This window comes from Rana temporaria, chromosome 1 (genome assembly GCF_905171775.1).
Source record: "Rana temporaria chromosome 1, aRanTem1.1, whole genome shotgun sequence".
NCBI classification, from domain to species: domain Eukaryota; kingdom Metazoa; phylum Chordata; class Amphibia; order Anura; family Ranidae; genus Rana; species Rana temporaria.
In genome coordinates, this window is record NC_053489.1 from 234673939 (window position 1) to 234689048 (window position 15110).

The 15110-nt window shown below is 45.8% G+C and overlaps 1 protein-coding gene across 5 annotated transcripts in view; it reads right to left on the reverse strand.

Moving 5' to 3' along the window:
• The window catches only part of ACACB (acetyl-CoA carboxylase beta), a 185407-nt gene that overhangs the window by 35531 nt on the left and 134766 nt on the right, over positions 1 to 15110 (reverse strand). For all 5 annotated transcript variants that reach the window (XM_040351868.1, XM_040351864.1, XM_040351869.1 and 2 more), the window contains 4 exons: positions 14798 to 14935; positions 13054 to 13153; positions 9004 to 9111; positions 7915 to 7971 (listed from right to left, as the gene is read on the reverse strand). In XM_040351868.1, coding sequence (XP_040207802.1) covers positions 7915 to 7971; positions 9004 to 9111; positions 13054 to 13153; positions 14798 to 14935 — 403 coding nt within the window. The remainder of the gene's footprint in view (positions 1 to 7914; positions 7972 to 9003; positions 9112 to 13053; positions 13154 to 14797; positions 14936 to 15110) is intronic.

Consider the following 15110-nt stretch of genomic DNA (forward strand, 5'->3'; position numbering starts at 1 on the left):
CTAGGGATACGGATGGGAAAAAAAAACAAATTAGGATAGAGCGATAAAAGGGAAAGAAAGTAGAACAAAGAGAAATAGTGGTATATCCTAAAATGTACCATAAGGGGTTTTAGTACTGTACGAGTGGAAGGGACTCAGGGAGCGCTAAATGCCTGTGGTTTAGGGGTGCAAATTACTTGTCTTGCCCCGGGTGCTGACAACCCACGATACGAAAATAATATCTACTGTTGGGGGTCCCCACAACTTCGGAAATTTTATCAAGGGGTCACGGCACTAGAAAGGTTGAGAACCACTGACATAGGTGAACAGGCTCAGCTTAAAAGTTCAGTTTAAATTTGGAAATGCTAACTCCATACATTATTTGTATAGAATGTCTAAGTGTTAAGGAGGCACTGGCCAGTAATTAGCAAATGCCTGCTGCACCTGAAACCCCCTACCTGAAATAAAAATGTGTTTAAATGTATAAGATGCGCTGACTGAATGTTGAGATTAGGGATTAAACAACCCCACAATAGACACCGCCAAAAAAATTATGATGTGAATGCATATAAAACACTGAACGTGAACATGTGTAAATGCAACAAATTGTATGCGATTATGGCTATCTGGTAAGTATCACTACCAGATACACAAATTATACAAATATATATAGCAATGAGGTTAACACAAATACTATAAAAAAAATGAAGATTACAAAACACTCTAGACGTGGAAAAAAAAAAAAATTCAACGAAGAGTGACACCAGTAAAAAAGTTCCAAGTAAAATTGGATACTGATCCCAAAGTATGTAGTAGTCTCTTTACCATGTAACACCACCGTGCTTGAAGGTAATAAAATTGGCTGCTTACCAAACCCAAACGGGTCACTGAGCGTGTGCGCTGATCCACAGCTTTGGACTGCGTTCATCTTAAAACAAACTTGCGGAGGCTCAAGATGGACACCGGCTCCCTGCAGACCCAGATGGATCGATGAGTGTGTGTTTGCTTATCCACAGTTGGACTGTGTTCCCCTGTACACCAACCTGCGGTGGCTTGGGTGGATCACCGATTCTCAGCTCGCAGTGGAATGTGAAAAATGAAGGCAGACTGATTGTGCATTACCATTATAAAAATATCATAAAATGCATTTAAAAATTGCACTTACAGACTATTAAAAATAAAATAGCACAGATAAATCGTGTTGGCGCGACCGCCTGCAGTGTGGTCCGTGCGCACCAATTTCACAGCTGACCCCCTCTGACGCATTTCTCATAAGAAGGTGTCAACTGGGATTGGTCATCTTCTTAGAGGAACTCGAGCCACTGCAGGTTGGTGTAAAGAGGAATGCAGTCCAACTGTGGATGAGCACACACACTCATCGATCCATCTGGGTCTGCCGGGAGCCGGTGTCCATCTTGAGCCTCCGCAAGGTGGTATACAGATGAACGCAGTCCAAAGCTGTGGATCAGCACAAAGGCTCAGTGACCTGTTTGAGTCTGGTAAGCAGCCAATTTTATTACCTTTGAGCATGCCAAATTCTGGGAGGCGACCACATACTATGGGATCAGTATCCAGTTTCACTTGGGACTTTTTTACTGGTGTCTTTTACAATTCACTAACACTCAATTTCACCCTTCATTAAGAAAAAAAAAATTCACGTCCAGAGTGTTGTCATCTTCATTTTTTATAGTGTTTGTGTTAAACTCATTGCTATATAGATTTGTATCATTTGTGTATCTGGTAGTGATACTTTACCAGATAGCCATCACATACACTATTGTTGCATTTACACATGTTCACTTTTGTGTTTTATAGGCATTCACATCATAATTTTTCTGTGGTGTCTATTGTGGGGTTGTTTAAATCCTTAATCTCAACATTCAGTCAGTGCATCTTATACATTTAACCATACATTATATGTATGTCCGTGAAATGACATGTTGGATTTTTCTCTTGGTCAGATATCTCCCCCTATCGCCCAACTATTGCCATTATCAAAAATCAAGAAATAGTATCATAATCCCTCAAAGGATTCAACATAAAGTAGTACCGTATATACTTGAGTACAAGCCGACCCGAATATAAGCCAAGGCACCTAATTTTACCACAAAAAACTGGGAAAACGTAATGACTCGAGTATAGGCCTAAGGGGGTCCATCTGCATGCTTCACGGTGTCCATGCCTCACTGTGCCCATGCCTCACTGCGCCCATGACTAGTCCGAGGTTTAACATGGGAGTCTATGGAAGGGGTGCCCAACTTTGAAAAATCGGTGCCCCCCGGCCATAGGTCCCCCGGACAACAAACTTTGCACACTTGTAGAGGAAAAGTGGGGCTACATGTGTGCCAAGTGGGGTCCAAGGGACCTATGGCCGGCCAGTACCGGGTCCCCAAAGTCCAGGAGATCAGGCACAAACAGGGGACTCGAGTATAACCCGAGGGGGGCATTTTCAGCACAAAAAAATGTGCCGAAAAACCTTAGTTAGACTTACCGGTAACAGTATTTCTATGAGTCTTTCAGGACAGCACCTGGAGAGAGCGCAGCTCCACCCACTTCCCAGGAAACACTGCAGTCAATGCTATAAATTCCGCCCCCTTCCACCATGGCCTCAGTTGTTCACGAGTACCTCCGGCCACGCTGAAATTAGATAAGCAGAACATAGAAACTACACACATTAGCATATATATATATTATCTTTAATAATAAAAGGGCGGGTTATCGGTGCTGTCCTGAAAGACTCATAGAAATACCGTTACCGGTAAGTCTAACTAAGGTTTTCTCACCTCGTCTTTCAGGACAGCACCTGGAGATGATAACCGAGTACTTACTCTAGGGTGGGACCACCGCTTGCAGGACCTTCCTGCCAAAAGACTGCTCTGACACAGAGAGCAAATCCATCCTATAATGACGAGCGAAGGTGGAAAAGCTCGTCCACGTTGCCGCTTTACAGATGTGTTCTGGTGAAGCTCCAGCCCGTTCTGCCCAGGAAGTTGCCACCGCCCTAGTAGAATGGGCCATTACTCCCGGAGGGGGATCCAAACCTTTAGCTTTGTATGCCTCATGGATAGCCATGCGTAACCATCTAGCCAGAGTACTTTTGGAAGCCCCATGCCCCTTGCGGGATCCTGAAAACAGAATGAAAAGCGAATTCGCCTGTCTGTACTCGCTAGAGACCTCTAGATAGTGTCTAATGCATCTCCTGACATCCAAGGAATGGAATTCTCTCTCCTTCGGACAAGAAGGAGCTGGACAAAAGGTAGGTAACACTATTTCCTGCGTCCTATGAAATACTGACACTACCTTCGGAAGAAAACTCGGATCAGTTCTTAATACTACCCTATCAGGGAAGATTGACAAAAAAGGCTCCAAAACGGAAAGCGCCTGAAGCTCGCTAATCCTTCTTGCTGAGGTGACCGCCACCAAAAGCACCAACTTTAAAGTTAGAAACTTTACAGAGGCGTCTACCAGTGGTTCGAAGGGTTTTTGAGTCAAACCCCCCAGGACCACTGATAAATCCCACTTGGGGAAAAATTTAAATGGGGAAGGCCTAGCCCTGGCTAAGGCCTTAAAAAATCTGATGACGTAGGGCTCTAGAGATAAACGTCTCTCTAGAAACACTGACAAAGCCGCCACCTGCGCCTTCAAGGTGCTGGCTGCCAGACCCTTATCCATACCGTCTTGTAAAAACTCCAAGACGGAACAAGTATTCAAAGGAGAATAATTTTTAACTTCACACCAAGAATTAAAAACCTTCCAAGTCTTGAAATAGATGGCCCTCGTGACCTCTTTCCTACTACTAAGTAGCGTATCTACCAAACGTTTGGATAGACCCTTCCTGCTAAGAATTAACTCTTCAGTAACCAGGCCGTGAGCCTTAACCGACTCACGTCTGGATGCAGTAGAGGGCCCTGAAAAAGTAGATCTCTTCTGACTGGTAGAACCCAGGGGTCTTCTACCGCCAGTTCCAACAGACTCGAAAACCAAGGCCTCTTGGGCCAGTACGGGGCTATCAGGATCAGAGTAGTCTTCTCCTCCTGAAGCTTTCGTAACACTAAGGGAATGATCTGAACCGGGGGGAAGGCATAGCACAGGCGGAAGGGCCAGCGTTGAGCTAACGCATCCAGACCCTCTGCCTGGTCCATTCTGTTTAGAGAGAAATAAGCCGGAACCTTGGCATTGGACTGGGCCGCGAACAGGTCTATCTGAGGAGTTCCCCACTTGTTTACTAGCTCTTGGAAGACCTCCGGGCATAAACACCACTACGATTCCAGAACCCTCGTCCGACTTAAAAAGTCTGCCAGCATGTTTAGGCTGCCTTTTAGGTGTACTGCCGATAGGGAAGCCAAGTTCACCTCTGCCCAGGACAGAGTCTGTAGGGCCAGACTGAGGAGTACTCTGCTTCTCGTGCCCCCCTGTCTGGAAACATACGCCACTGCTGTGGCGTTGTCTGACAGAATCTGGACATGCTGGTCCAGAATCAGCTCCTGGAAGGCCCTTAGCCCTAACCAAATGGCCCTGAGTTCCCTCCAATTGGAGGACCTTCTGGACTCTTCCCTCGTCCAGGATCCCTGTGCCATCTGCCCGTTCAGGTGAGCACCCCATCCCCACGAACTCGCGTCCGTAGTTAGGACCTTTGTAGGGAGGAAGGACCAAGACAGACCTAGGCACAGATTTGCCTGGCTTCTCCACCACCAAAGTTTCCTCTTCACTGAAGACGGAACTCTGAATCTCTTCTCTAGGGATTCCCCATGGGTCCAATTCTGAAGGATTACCTGCTGTAGGCCCCTTGAATGGAGACGAGCCCACTGTACCGCCGGAATGGCGGCCGTGAATAAGCCCATTGTGGACATGGCTGAGCGCACAGAAATCGGCACATTCGTCTGAATTGCCTTCACCGCAGCCTGAACTTTCTCTATCTTTTCTTCTGGTAAAAAGATTTTCCCCTGAACAGAGTCTATAACGTATCCTAGAAAGACTATCCTCTGGGAGGGCACTAGACTTGACTTTTCTTTGTTCAGGATCCAACCGAGCCCTTCCAAATGAGCCTGGGTCCTCCTCAGGTCCAGGAGGAGCTGCTCTTCCGACTTGGCGAACAGCAGGAGGTCGTCCAAGTATGGAATTATAGAAATCCCCCTGAGCCTTAGGGGTGCCAAGGCCTCTGCCACCACTTTTGAAAAGACTCTGGGAGAGGAGGAAAGGCCGAATGGGAGGGCTCTGAATTGAAAATGTCTCACTCCGCTCTCTGTTCTGATGGCTAGACGCAGATAGCGCTGGGAGGAAGTCCTGATCGGGACGTGCAAATAAGCATCCCTTAAATCTATTGAAGCTAGAAAGCACCCCAGGGGAAGAAGCTTTCTCACCGAGTATATAGAGTCCATGCGGAATCTCTTGTACCGGATAGCTAGATTCAGGACCTTCAGGTTTAAAATTAACCTGAATTTGCCCGACGGCTTCTTTACAAGGAATATATGGGAATAACAGCCCTCCCCCTGTTCTCTCTGGGGAACTGGCGTAATCACCCTCTGTTGGAGAAAATCCTCCACTAATGTCAGCATAGCCTGAGACTTCTCTTGCTCCCTGGGCAATTGGGTCACATAAAACCGCGACGGTGGTTTTCCCGAAAACTCCAGTGCGTATCCCTCTGCAATCAGTTTGAGCACATACGGACTGGACGTCGCCTCTGCCCACTGTGGAAGGAAGGCTTGGAGCCGACCACCCACAGCTGGGAGACCGTCACTGGGGCTTAGCAGGTTGGCTGGGGGAGCGAAACAACACCCCAGGCTTCCCGCGGCCCCTCTGGGACCGCCAGGGTCTACCCTGACCTCTTTGTGCCTCCTTAGGACCCTTGGCTTGGAAAAAAGGACGAAAATTTTTCTTGGGCCCCGAATCTACCTTTTTTAAAGGAAGAGCCTTCTTTCTATCTGCCGTCCTATCTAGGACGGTGTCTAGTCCTGTGCCAAAAACCAAGTCTCCTTCAAAAGGTAACCCACACAGTTTCAGCTTAGAGGCTGTGTCCCCCTGCCAGGTCTTAACCCATAAGGCCCTTCTGGTTGAATTTATCAACGCCGAGGATCTGGCGGAGAGCTTCACGGATTCAGCCGAAGCATCCGCTATATAGCCTACCGCTTTCATAAGGACTGGAAAGGACTCCAAAAGCTCTCTACGAGAGGTACCGGCCTCGATGTGACCTTTGAGCTGATCCAGCCAATGCTCAAGATTTCTGGCCACCACAGTGGATGCCATAGCTGGTTTAAGATTAATCAAGGAGGTATCCCAAACTTTTTTGAGCAGGCTATCTGCTCTTTTATCCAGGGGATCCTTAAGAGCACCTGTATCCTCAAAAGCTAGGTCCGTATTGCGGGAAACTTTTGAGAATGCTGCATCCCGTTTAGGCCTTTTATTCCAGGCCTGCGTTGGATCCTCATCGAAAGGAAATCTCCTTTTCAGAGATTTAGAAAAGAAGGGTGCCTTCTCTGGGTCCTTCCATTCTCTTTTAATTGTCTCAGACAATACTTTATGTACCGGGAAGGTACGATGTTTTACCTCATCCAAACCCTGGTACATCCTGTCATGCAATGACAGCTGAGTCGCATCTTCTTTAATGTTTAGGGTAGAATGAATTGTCCTTAATAGGTCATCAACCTCCTCTAAGGACAGTTTATAGCGTGAGGAAGAAGTATCCCTTTCTTCTTCATCCTCCGCCTCTGATCCTGAAATAGCATTTTCAGGTTCCTCCTCCTCGGACTCACTGTCTAACCTTCTAGATGTGGAGGGGGTACTGGCCTTGGCCTTAGATCCTTTAGTCGGACCCTTGTCTAGGAAGGAGCGAAAAGACTGGAAAGTCTGGTGCAACTCCTCCCTGAATGAAGAGAGCAACTCCCCCGTTCCCTTGACGGTGGTCTGCTCAGAGGCCGAACTAGTAGAGGCTTCCCCCCTGACAATCTCCGCAATACAAGTTTTGCATAAAGGTTTGGTCCAGTTCCCTTTAAGGGAAGCTTTACAAGTAGCACACCGCTTCTTGGAAGGAGGAGGTTCTACCACTTTAAGTTTTTCTTTAACTTTCTGAAACGACACAAAGGACAACAACGCTATGTTTAACCTTTGTACGCCAGCCACAAAACACACAAGTGCACACAGCTAGTGAACAAATAAAGACCAGCACCCATCACCGCTGTACCAGAAAACTACACGCACCCACAGAAGTGACTAGGGTGAGTGAGGCAGGCTCCCCTCCCCCGAAGGGGCAGAAAAGAGGGACATAACAACACCCTGGTACATTGACCCTCGCTGGGTCTCCTACCTGGGCCGGGCTGGTGCTTGTGGCTCCTGCTCCCGCCACCTCCGCTGCGTCTTCTGGCTCCATGGTCCCAGAACGCTGCGGGCGTGCGACTCTCCCATCCAGGTACTAACCAGGCCCGACCTTGCTTAGCCTCCGAGATCAGACGAGATCGGGCGCTTTCAAGGTGATGTGGCCGTAGGCCCATGCCGGAGGAAACACTACAACTGAGGCCATGGTGGAAGGGGGCGGAATTTATAGCATTGACTGCAGTGTTTCCTGGGAAGTGGGTGGAGCTGCGCTCTCTCCAGGTGCTGTCCTGAAAGACGAGGTGAGAAAACTCGGCTTATACTCGAGTATATACAGTACTTGATTGGAGAGTCTAGTTGCAAGAGAAATATGACCCAGTAAAAGGGGTAGAGACACAAACCACTAAGTATAATGATTCCATATATTAAAAGCCATTTGAAATTTGAAGACACTTTAAGGACAGGCTAGCTGAGTGACTTTTAATTTGAGCTAGATGTTCTAATGGAGGAAAATTTTAATATAGGGGATAACTTTAATTAAATAACTTTGCAGCATTACTGTTTCAAAACCCAACTATCAGATGCTTATGTGTTGCCTGACAAGTAAATTAATTATGTCGCCTCACCAACCTTTTGAGCTATTAAGAAAGTGATTCTCCGGAGTCCATAGTCCACCAAAATGTTTTTCTGTAGAAGTAGATAAATATGTAGAGCAAGTGAAAATGTGAAACAAAGAAAGAAAATACATTCACACCAGCCCCATTGCCCAACACACAAACAAGGCAATTTTAAAGGGTCACTAAAGGAAAAAAAAAATGTTGCTGTTGTTTCCTGGTTCTCTGATGTACAGAGCCAGAGAGCCAATAGAGGGCAGTGATGGATTGTAAAACAAAACTGGATTGGTGCTGAGGGGTTTTAGACACACCTCCTTGATTAGTGACCACAGTGAGAAATCTCCCATTACTGTGGTTATCAGGAAACAGACAACCAGGAAGTGTCCAGAACAGAGAGGAATTACAGCAACATCAAAGCAAAAACGAACAATGAGGACATGAAACCAGGACTGCAGTAAGGTAAAGGAAGCTATTTAGCAAAAAAAAAATCCTTTAGTGGCCCTTTAATTTCTTCAATTCACATCAATGAGCTGAAAAAAACCCAGGACACATTGAATTCTTATGCAGCACATTGCAATGCATTATAAAATACATCACAGTCTGCTGCCACGCATAGACCTAAATGAACTGGCAGGTTTGAACAAAATATATAAAAAACAAACACTGCAATGCATTGCATGATGTATCACAGTGGGCATGAGTTATGTGCACCTTAACGTGGGCACCTTGGTGTGAATGGGCCCTGTCCATCCAAAAAAAAATTGTTTGTGGCTGGAGTGGTGAAAAGTCAGAACTACCATTGTGTTTCAACTGCTATCCGGAGCTTCATTAGAGAGAGTCCCCCTAAATTCTGTGGTGGTGACAGGACCAAATAGGAGGTAAAGGAAAATCTCTGACAGCAACACACACAGAATTAACTTTTTTCAAATGTTATTTATATTTTTAATAGGGAAAGGCAAGAACCCCCCATGAGCTTCATCTGTCTCCCTTGTTAAAGATGTTGTCCCACACCTCGCCTGATAAAACTTCTGTCACTGGGACAGAGAATGATGGGAAATCTTTCTAAAGGATAGCAGTAAAAATCTGGCAAAGTTACAGTCCTTACCTTTGACTGGGAGAAAGTTCTGAACACCGTCACTAGCTCTTCATCTTCCATGCGGTCAGCACACTTTAAGGAAACATTGAGAATGTGGATCGGCTCTTCCCGGGTGCACTAAAAACACGATCATGAGAAAACGTTATGTTGGTAGTGCTAAACTTGTTTGCGTTATTTTTAATGATCTCATAAAAGTCATTTATTTATAAGATGGCATATATGGCTAAAGTTTATATAGACAGATGATGTCTTCCCATTATATCTCAGTACCACCAAGTTGCTGTAGGAGGTATAAGCATTGTCGGTCTATTATTCAGCTAGTTCCTTTTAGCTTCCTGTTCATATCACCAAGTAAGTGTTTGTACAAAACTGGTGACATTGACAAGGTAATGCATTACTGATTATTAAAGTAAAACTAAAGACAAAATGTTTTCTTTAGTTTTGGATAGAGGGATTAAAACGTGTGTCAGTTTTTATTGCTGTCTGTGTCCCCATTAGGGAGATTCACCCTCTTCATTTGTCCTGTTTACTATTATCATTGAAAGTAAAAGAAAATTTGGGGAGTTCCGAGAAAAGTAAGAGAGGGGAAATCTTCCAATTGGGACTCTAGTTTTGGTGACCTTGAGGTCCCCAAGGAATTTCCTCTCACTTCCTGTTTTGGCTATAGGAAAGGAAGTGAAGGGAAATCTCTGCATTGGTATACAGATGGCGAAAAAAACAATCTGGACGGGGTTTAACCCTCCCTTGTGCTAACCAAAATGAAAAAAGTTTTGCCCATAGTTTTATATTTATTATACATTTATGTATGAATAAGGTAAAACAACTACGTACACTATAGAACACACCCCAGCACAGTTTCTCCTTCACCATTCGGACCTGCCGACATATCAATACCGCAAAACGCTAATACCACCCCTAATAAAACGCAGCCAAACTATGTATCCCTATTCACTGGGGAACAACCCATGTCCCAACCATAAATGAATGGCTCAAACGTGTTGAAAAAATTGCAGGGATGGAAGAATTCATCTCCATAGCCAAAGACTATCCAACCAAATTTTCACACACATGGGCCTGTTGGACCCACTTCCGTACCACAGCGAAGTACAAGCTATTGACGAGCCAAGCGGTTACGAACCACCCACCTCTGGACGATTGAAACCCTTAGGGATGCCGATCTTACATTTCATAAGCTAACCTCATCAAACCATGAGACACTTGGCCTCCCTCCCCTTTATATTCACTTTACTCCAATCCTCTGGGATTGGTGGCGGAGACTGGGAGGTGTCCCAAACCTATCCCTCTCTACTCCCCCCCCCCTCCTCTCCCTGATATATATATATATATATATATAACTATTTATTTTTTTCTTCTCTCCTTCTCTCTCCTCCCCTGTTCTCCCCTCTCCCCTCCCCTTGATGGGTCTACACCCTGAACCAGTCCCTTTATCCGTTACAGCTCTATTTCATCAAGTACCGATAGCTAACCAACTTCAGCTGCTGGGTTGTTATGAGGAATAAATTATTCAAAGTTGGTTATTACCTCATGAACTAGGAAATCCCCAACTACATCCGCATAACACACCTACACATAATTTGGCATCAGACAGAAGTAATATTACTGTGAGAAGCATGGGCATTCAGCAAATTAATCATAAAAATGTATTTCACGTCCCAAATAATGTTCAATATGTCGACTTAAGCTGTAATTTCTTTGCAACTACTATTACATGCTAGTTCTGATCATTAGAGTTGAGCGAACCCGAACTGTAAAGTTTGGGTTCGGTACGGACTTTGGGTTTTTCCTGAACCCTGACCCGAATAATTGCTGAAAGTTCGGGTCCGGGTTCGGAGTTCGGGAAAAAAAAATGTGCGGAGGTCCCCCAAATTCAATAACCAGACCCTTTAGGTCTGGTATGGATATTAAGGGGAACCCCGCCGTCAATTTAAAAAAAAAATGACGTGGGGTTCCCCCTAAATATCCATAACCAGACCTGTTATCCGAGCACGTTGACCTGGCCGGTCGCATAAGAGAGGTGGGGACAGAGTGCGCCCCCCCCCTCTCCTGAACCGCACCAGGCCACATGCCCTCAACATTGGGAGGGTGCTTTGGGGTGCCCCCCAAAGCACCTTGTCCCCATGTTGATGGGGACAAGGGTCTCATCCCCACAACCCTTGCCCGGTGGTTGTGGGGGTATGCGGGCAGGGGGCTTATCAGAATCTGGAAGACCCCTTTAACAAAGGGGACCCCCAGATTCTGCCCCCCCCTGTGTGAAATGGTAATGGGGTACACTGTACCCCTACCATTTCACGAAGGAAGTGTAAATTCTTGTAAAAAAAAAAAAAAACACACACACACACCGTAGAAAAAAGTTCTTTATTTAATAAAAGAAAAAAACTCCAGCGGTGATAATCCACTCATTCCCGGCTTCCTGCTCCAACGTTGTCCTGATCCAGCGATGGGTGCGGGTGATCTCCAGCGATGAGAAGATCCAGCGACGCGTGCGGGTGATCTCCAGCGATGAGAAGATCCAGCAACGGGTGCGGGTGATCTCCAGCGATGAGAAGATGAGAAGATCCATCCATCCAGAGCGCAGCATCGCCGACCTCCTCTCACCGCTGGACACAGCCCAGCGAATGACGCGCTGAAGCTGTGACATTACTTATATAGGGGAGGCAGGGCCATCCGTCACGTGACCCTGCACCCTCTGACGCACACTCTGCTACGTCACTGGGGAAGCCCAGGAAGGGGGAAGACTGGGCTTACCCAGTGACGTAGCACAGGGTACGTCAGAGGGTGCGGGGTGACGGGTGGCCCTGCCTCCCCTATAGAAGTAATGTCACAGCTTCAGCGCGTCATTCGCTGGGCTGTGTCCAGCGGTGAGAGGAGGTCGGCACCCGTCGCTGGATCACCTGCACCCGTCGCTGGATCTTCTCATTGCTGGAGATCACCCGCACCCGTCGCTGGATCAGGACAACGTTGGGGAGCAGGAAGCCGGGAACGAGTGGATTATCACCGCTGGAGTTTTTTTCTTTTCTTTTATTAAATTAAGGACTTTTTTCTACGGTGTGTGTGTGTGTGTTTTTTTTTTTACAAGAATTTACACTTCCTTCGTGAAATGGTAGGGGTACAGTGTACCCCATTACCATTTCACACAGGGGGGGCCAGGATCTGGGGGTCCCCTTTGTTAAAGGGGTCTTCCAGATTCTGATAAGCCCCCTGCCCGCATACCCCCACAACCACCGGGCAAGGGTTGTGGGGATGAGACCCTTGTCCCCATCAACATGGGGACAAGGTGCTTTGGGGGGCACCCCAAAGCACCCTCCCGATGTTGAGGGCATGTGGCCTGGTGCGGTTCAGGAGAGTGGGGCCGCACTCTGTCCCCCCCTCTTTTCTGCGGCCGGCCAGGTCAATGTGCTCAGATAATGGGTCTGGTTATGGATATTTAGGGGGAACCCCACGTCATTTTTTTTTAAATTGACGGCGGGGTTCCCCTTAATATCCATACCAGACCTAAAGGGTCTGGTTATTGAAGTTGGGGGGACCTCCGCGCATTTTTTTTTACTTTACTAAAAGTCTGTGTCCCATTGACTTTTTTTTTAAAGTTCGGGTTCGGGTACGAACCCGAACATCCAGGTGTCCGCTCAACTCTACTGATCATCATTGCTGTAAAACCTTTTGTTGTATTTCAGACTCCTTGTTCAAATGTTATGTAAACCTTATTTTGTTTACCGATAAAAATATTATGGGAAAAAAAAAATATATAAAACAAAATCTGAGTAATTCCACATATTTAAAAGCAAAGGGTTATTTTAAATATTAATACATATTTAGGGGAACAGATAACAAGTGCAAACAGACCAAATGGTGGCAGATTACCACTGGCTTTTGTAAAGGGGTACATCACTTATAAAATTTAGGAGACAACGGTATAAAATAAATTACATAAAAAGTTGTGTACTATAATGGTAGTAAACGGCACTATCCTGCATAATGCAATGTCAGTGTTTGACACAAATTAAACAGCTACCCCAAGCGCAAACTAACTGGATTACAAACCTTGTTATCTTCTTCATCGTAAAAAGTAGAACGAGCCTCACTGAACAAGGGACTATTTAAAGGAGGGTCTGCAAAGCAGGAGATTACCTCATCAAAGTTCCTAAAAAAGAGACATGCGTTACAAGTGTTTATTGCAGTGTTTTCCGATTATTTGCCAATTTTAGTGTGAACTAGGATTAAACATATGATATGTTCTGAATAGAGTAGGGAAGAATTAAAACTGCTAGATTTATATTATCGTCCGTGTCCCCGCATGGTAGATTCACCATCTTTATTTGTCCCAGTTACCACTCTCACTGAAAGATTTAGTGGATGATGGCACATCCAAAATATTACAGTTGTCACTGAAACAGGAATAGAGTGTAAATTTCTCAATAAGGGAACCTGCTTCCACAACAACTGTTAGGCCCCTTTCCAATGGGGCGGATCAGTAATGATCCGCCCCGTGAACCTCCGCTTGCTCAGCGGGGATCGCTCCGTTGATCCCCGCTGAGCCGGCGGAAAACAGGGCGGTCCCCGCACACTGTGCAGGGACCGCCCTGTCTTTTCTCCGCTCTCCCCTATGGGGGGATCGGATGAACACGGACCGTCTGTCCGTGTTCACCCGATCCGATCGACGGATGAAAAAAGTAGGTTTTTCCTCCGTCACACTTTGGCAGATCGGAGCGGGTCGGATGTCAGCGGGCATGTCACCGCTGACATCCGCGGCTCCGTAGAGGAGCACGGAGCACCCGTTCAGGTCCGCAAAAAAAACTGTCAGGCGGACCTGAACGGGCCGCCCATGTGAAAGAGCCCTTAAGAGGATCTTTTCTTTCACTTTGGAATGATTTCTTCTCGCTTCCTGTTGCATTTTTAGGAGAGGAAGTAAAGAGAAATCTCCCCATGGGCAAAACATAACTTGACATGGGTGACTATCTGAAACTATTTTTACTAGTCATACTTTAAATTAAAATCTCCTTATATCAAGCAAACTGTTCACCTTTTCAGAAAATCTTTCCATTCCAAACAAACCCTTGTTAAAAAGTTGTCTGTTAAGTGTTCTGTTGACCGCATTTCCTGTTGAGAGGTCTGCTCACCCCAGCCTGGTTTCTGTGTGCTGCGTGACCTGGCCCATGGCATCCTCCCTGTAGTTCTATGCTGAACCCATCAAAAACGTAGAAGGATCTCAGAATTAAAAGTGACAGATCACTTCCACTCTGGTTCCTCAAGTCCCCAACCCTCTCAGTAGATAAGCACTGCCCTGCTGATGGCCTTACCACCACAAACACAGCTTTGTCCCTTAATATCCTCTGCTCAGTGTATCTCAGCTCTTAGCTGCCAAGGTGCTGAGGGAACTATGAGCACAGAGACATCAAGGAGCAGGGCTGTGTTCATGGTGACAGAGACATGCATGCTCCATTATTAGGAATCTGCAAGCTTCCTCATATAGGCATCTTGCAGATCCTACCTCTTGTCAGTCAAGGATAATACTTTCTAAATTAACATTGTGATAATGTGATGTTTCTTCCTAAGAGAAAGGCATAGAAAAAATTCTTACCAATAATTAGTCTAGCAAGAGATAAGGAGGTTTTGGGGAAACAATATGAAGCCTGGAAATCAGCTTTTATGCCGATCATATTAATTAAATTAATGGCTGATTTTATTGACTTACCAGGCCTAAGATATAAAAGTCATCTAATTTTTAAAAAGTCACAACTGTTTTTTTCTCACAGAAGTAAATATCCCTCACATATTACAGAATCACCTTGTGAAATCCTCAAACATATCAAAAGCCACCATCACTCCCATCCGTTGGCACAAAGGAGAGAAGCCACTGTCCATGAAGAGTTCACTGCTCTGGCGATTTAACTCGAGATGTGAGGCACTGATTGGCAGAGACATCCTGTATGTGAACAAATAATAGTAACATCTATAGGCGATCTGTTCTACTATTGGCTCTCTGGGGTAATCCCATGAAACATCAAAGCATTGGAGCTAGAAAAACAGTACAGAAATAGAAAACATGGCATGTTCACAGTGGAACTAAAGCTCTAAAGCCTGACACGCACAAGAAAAAC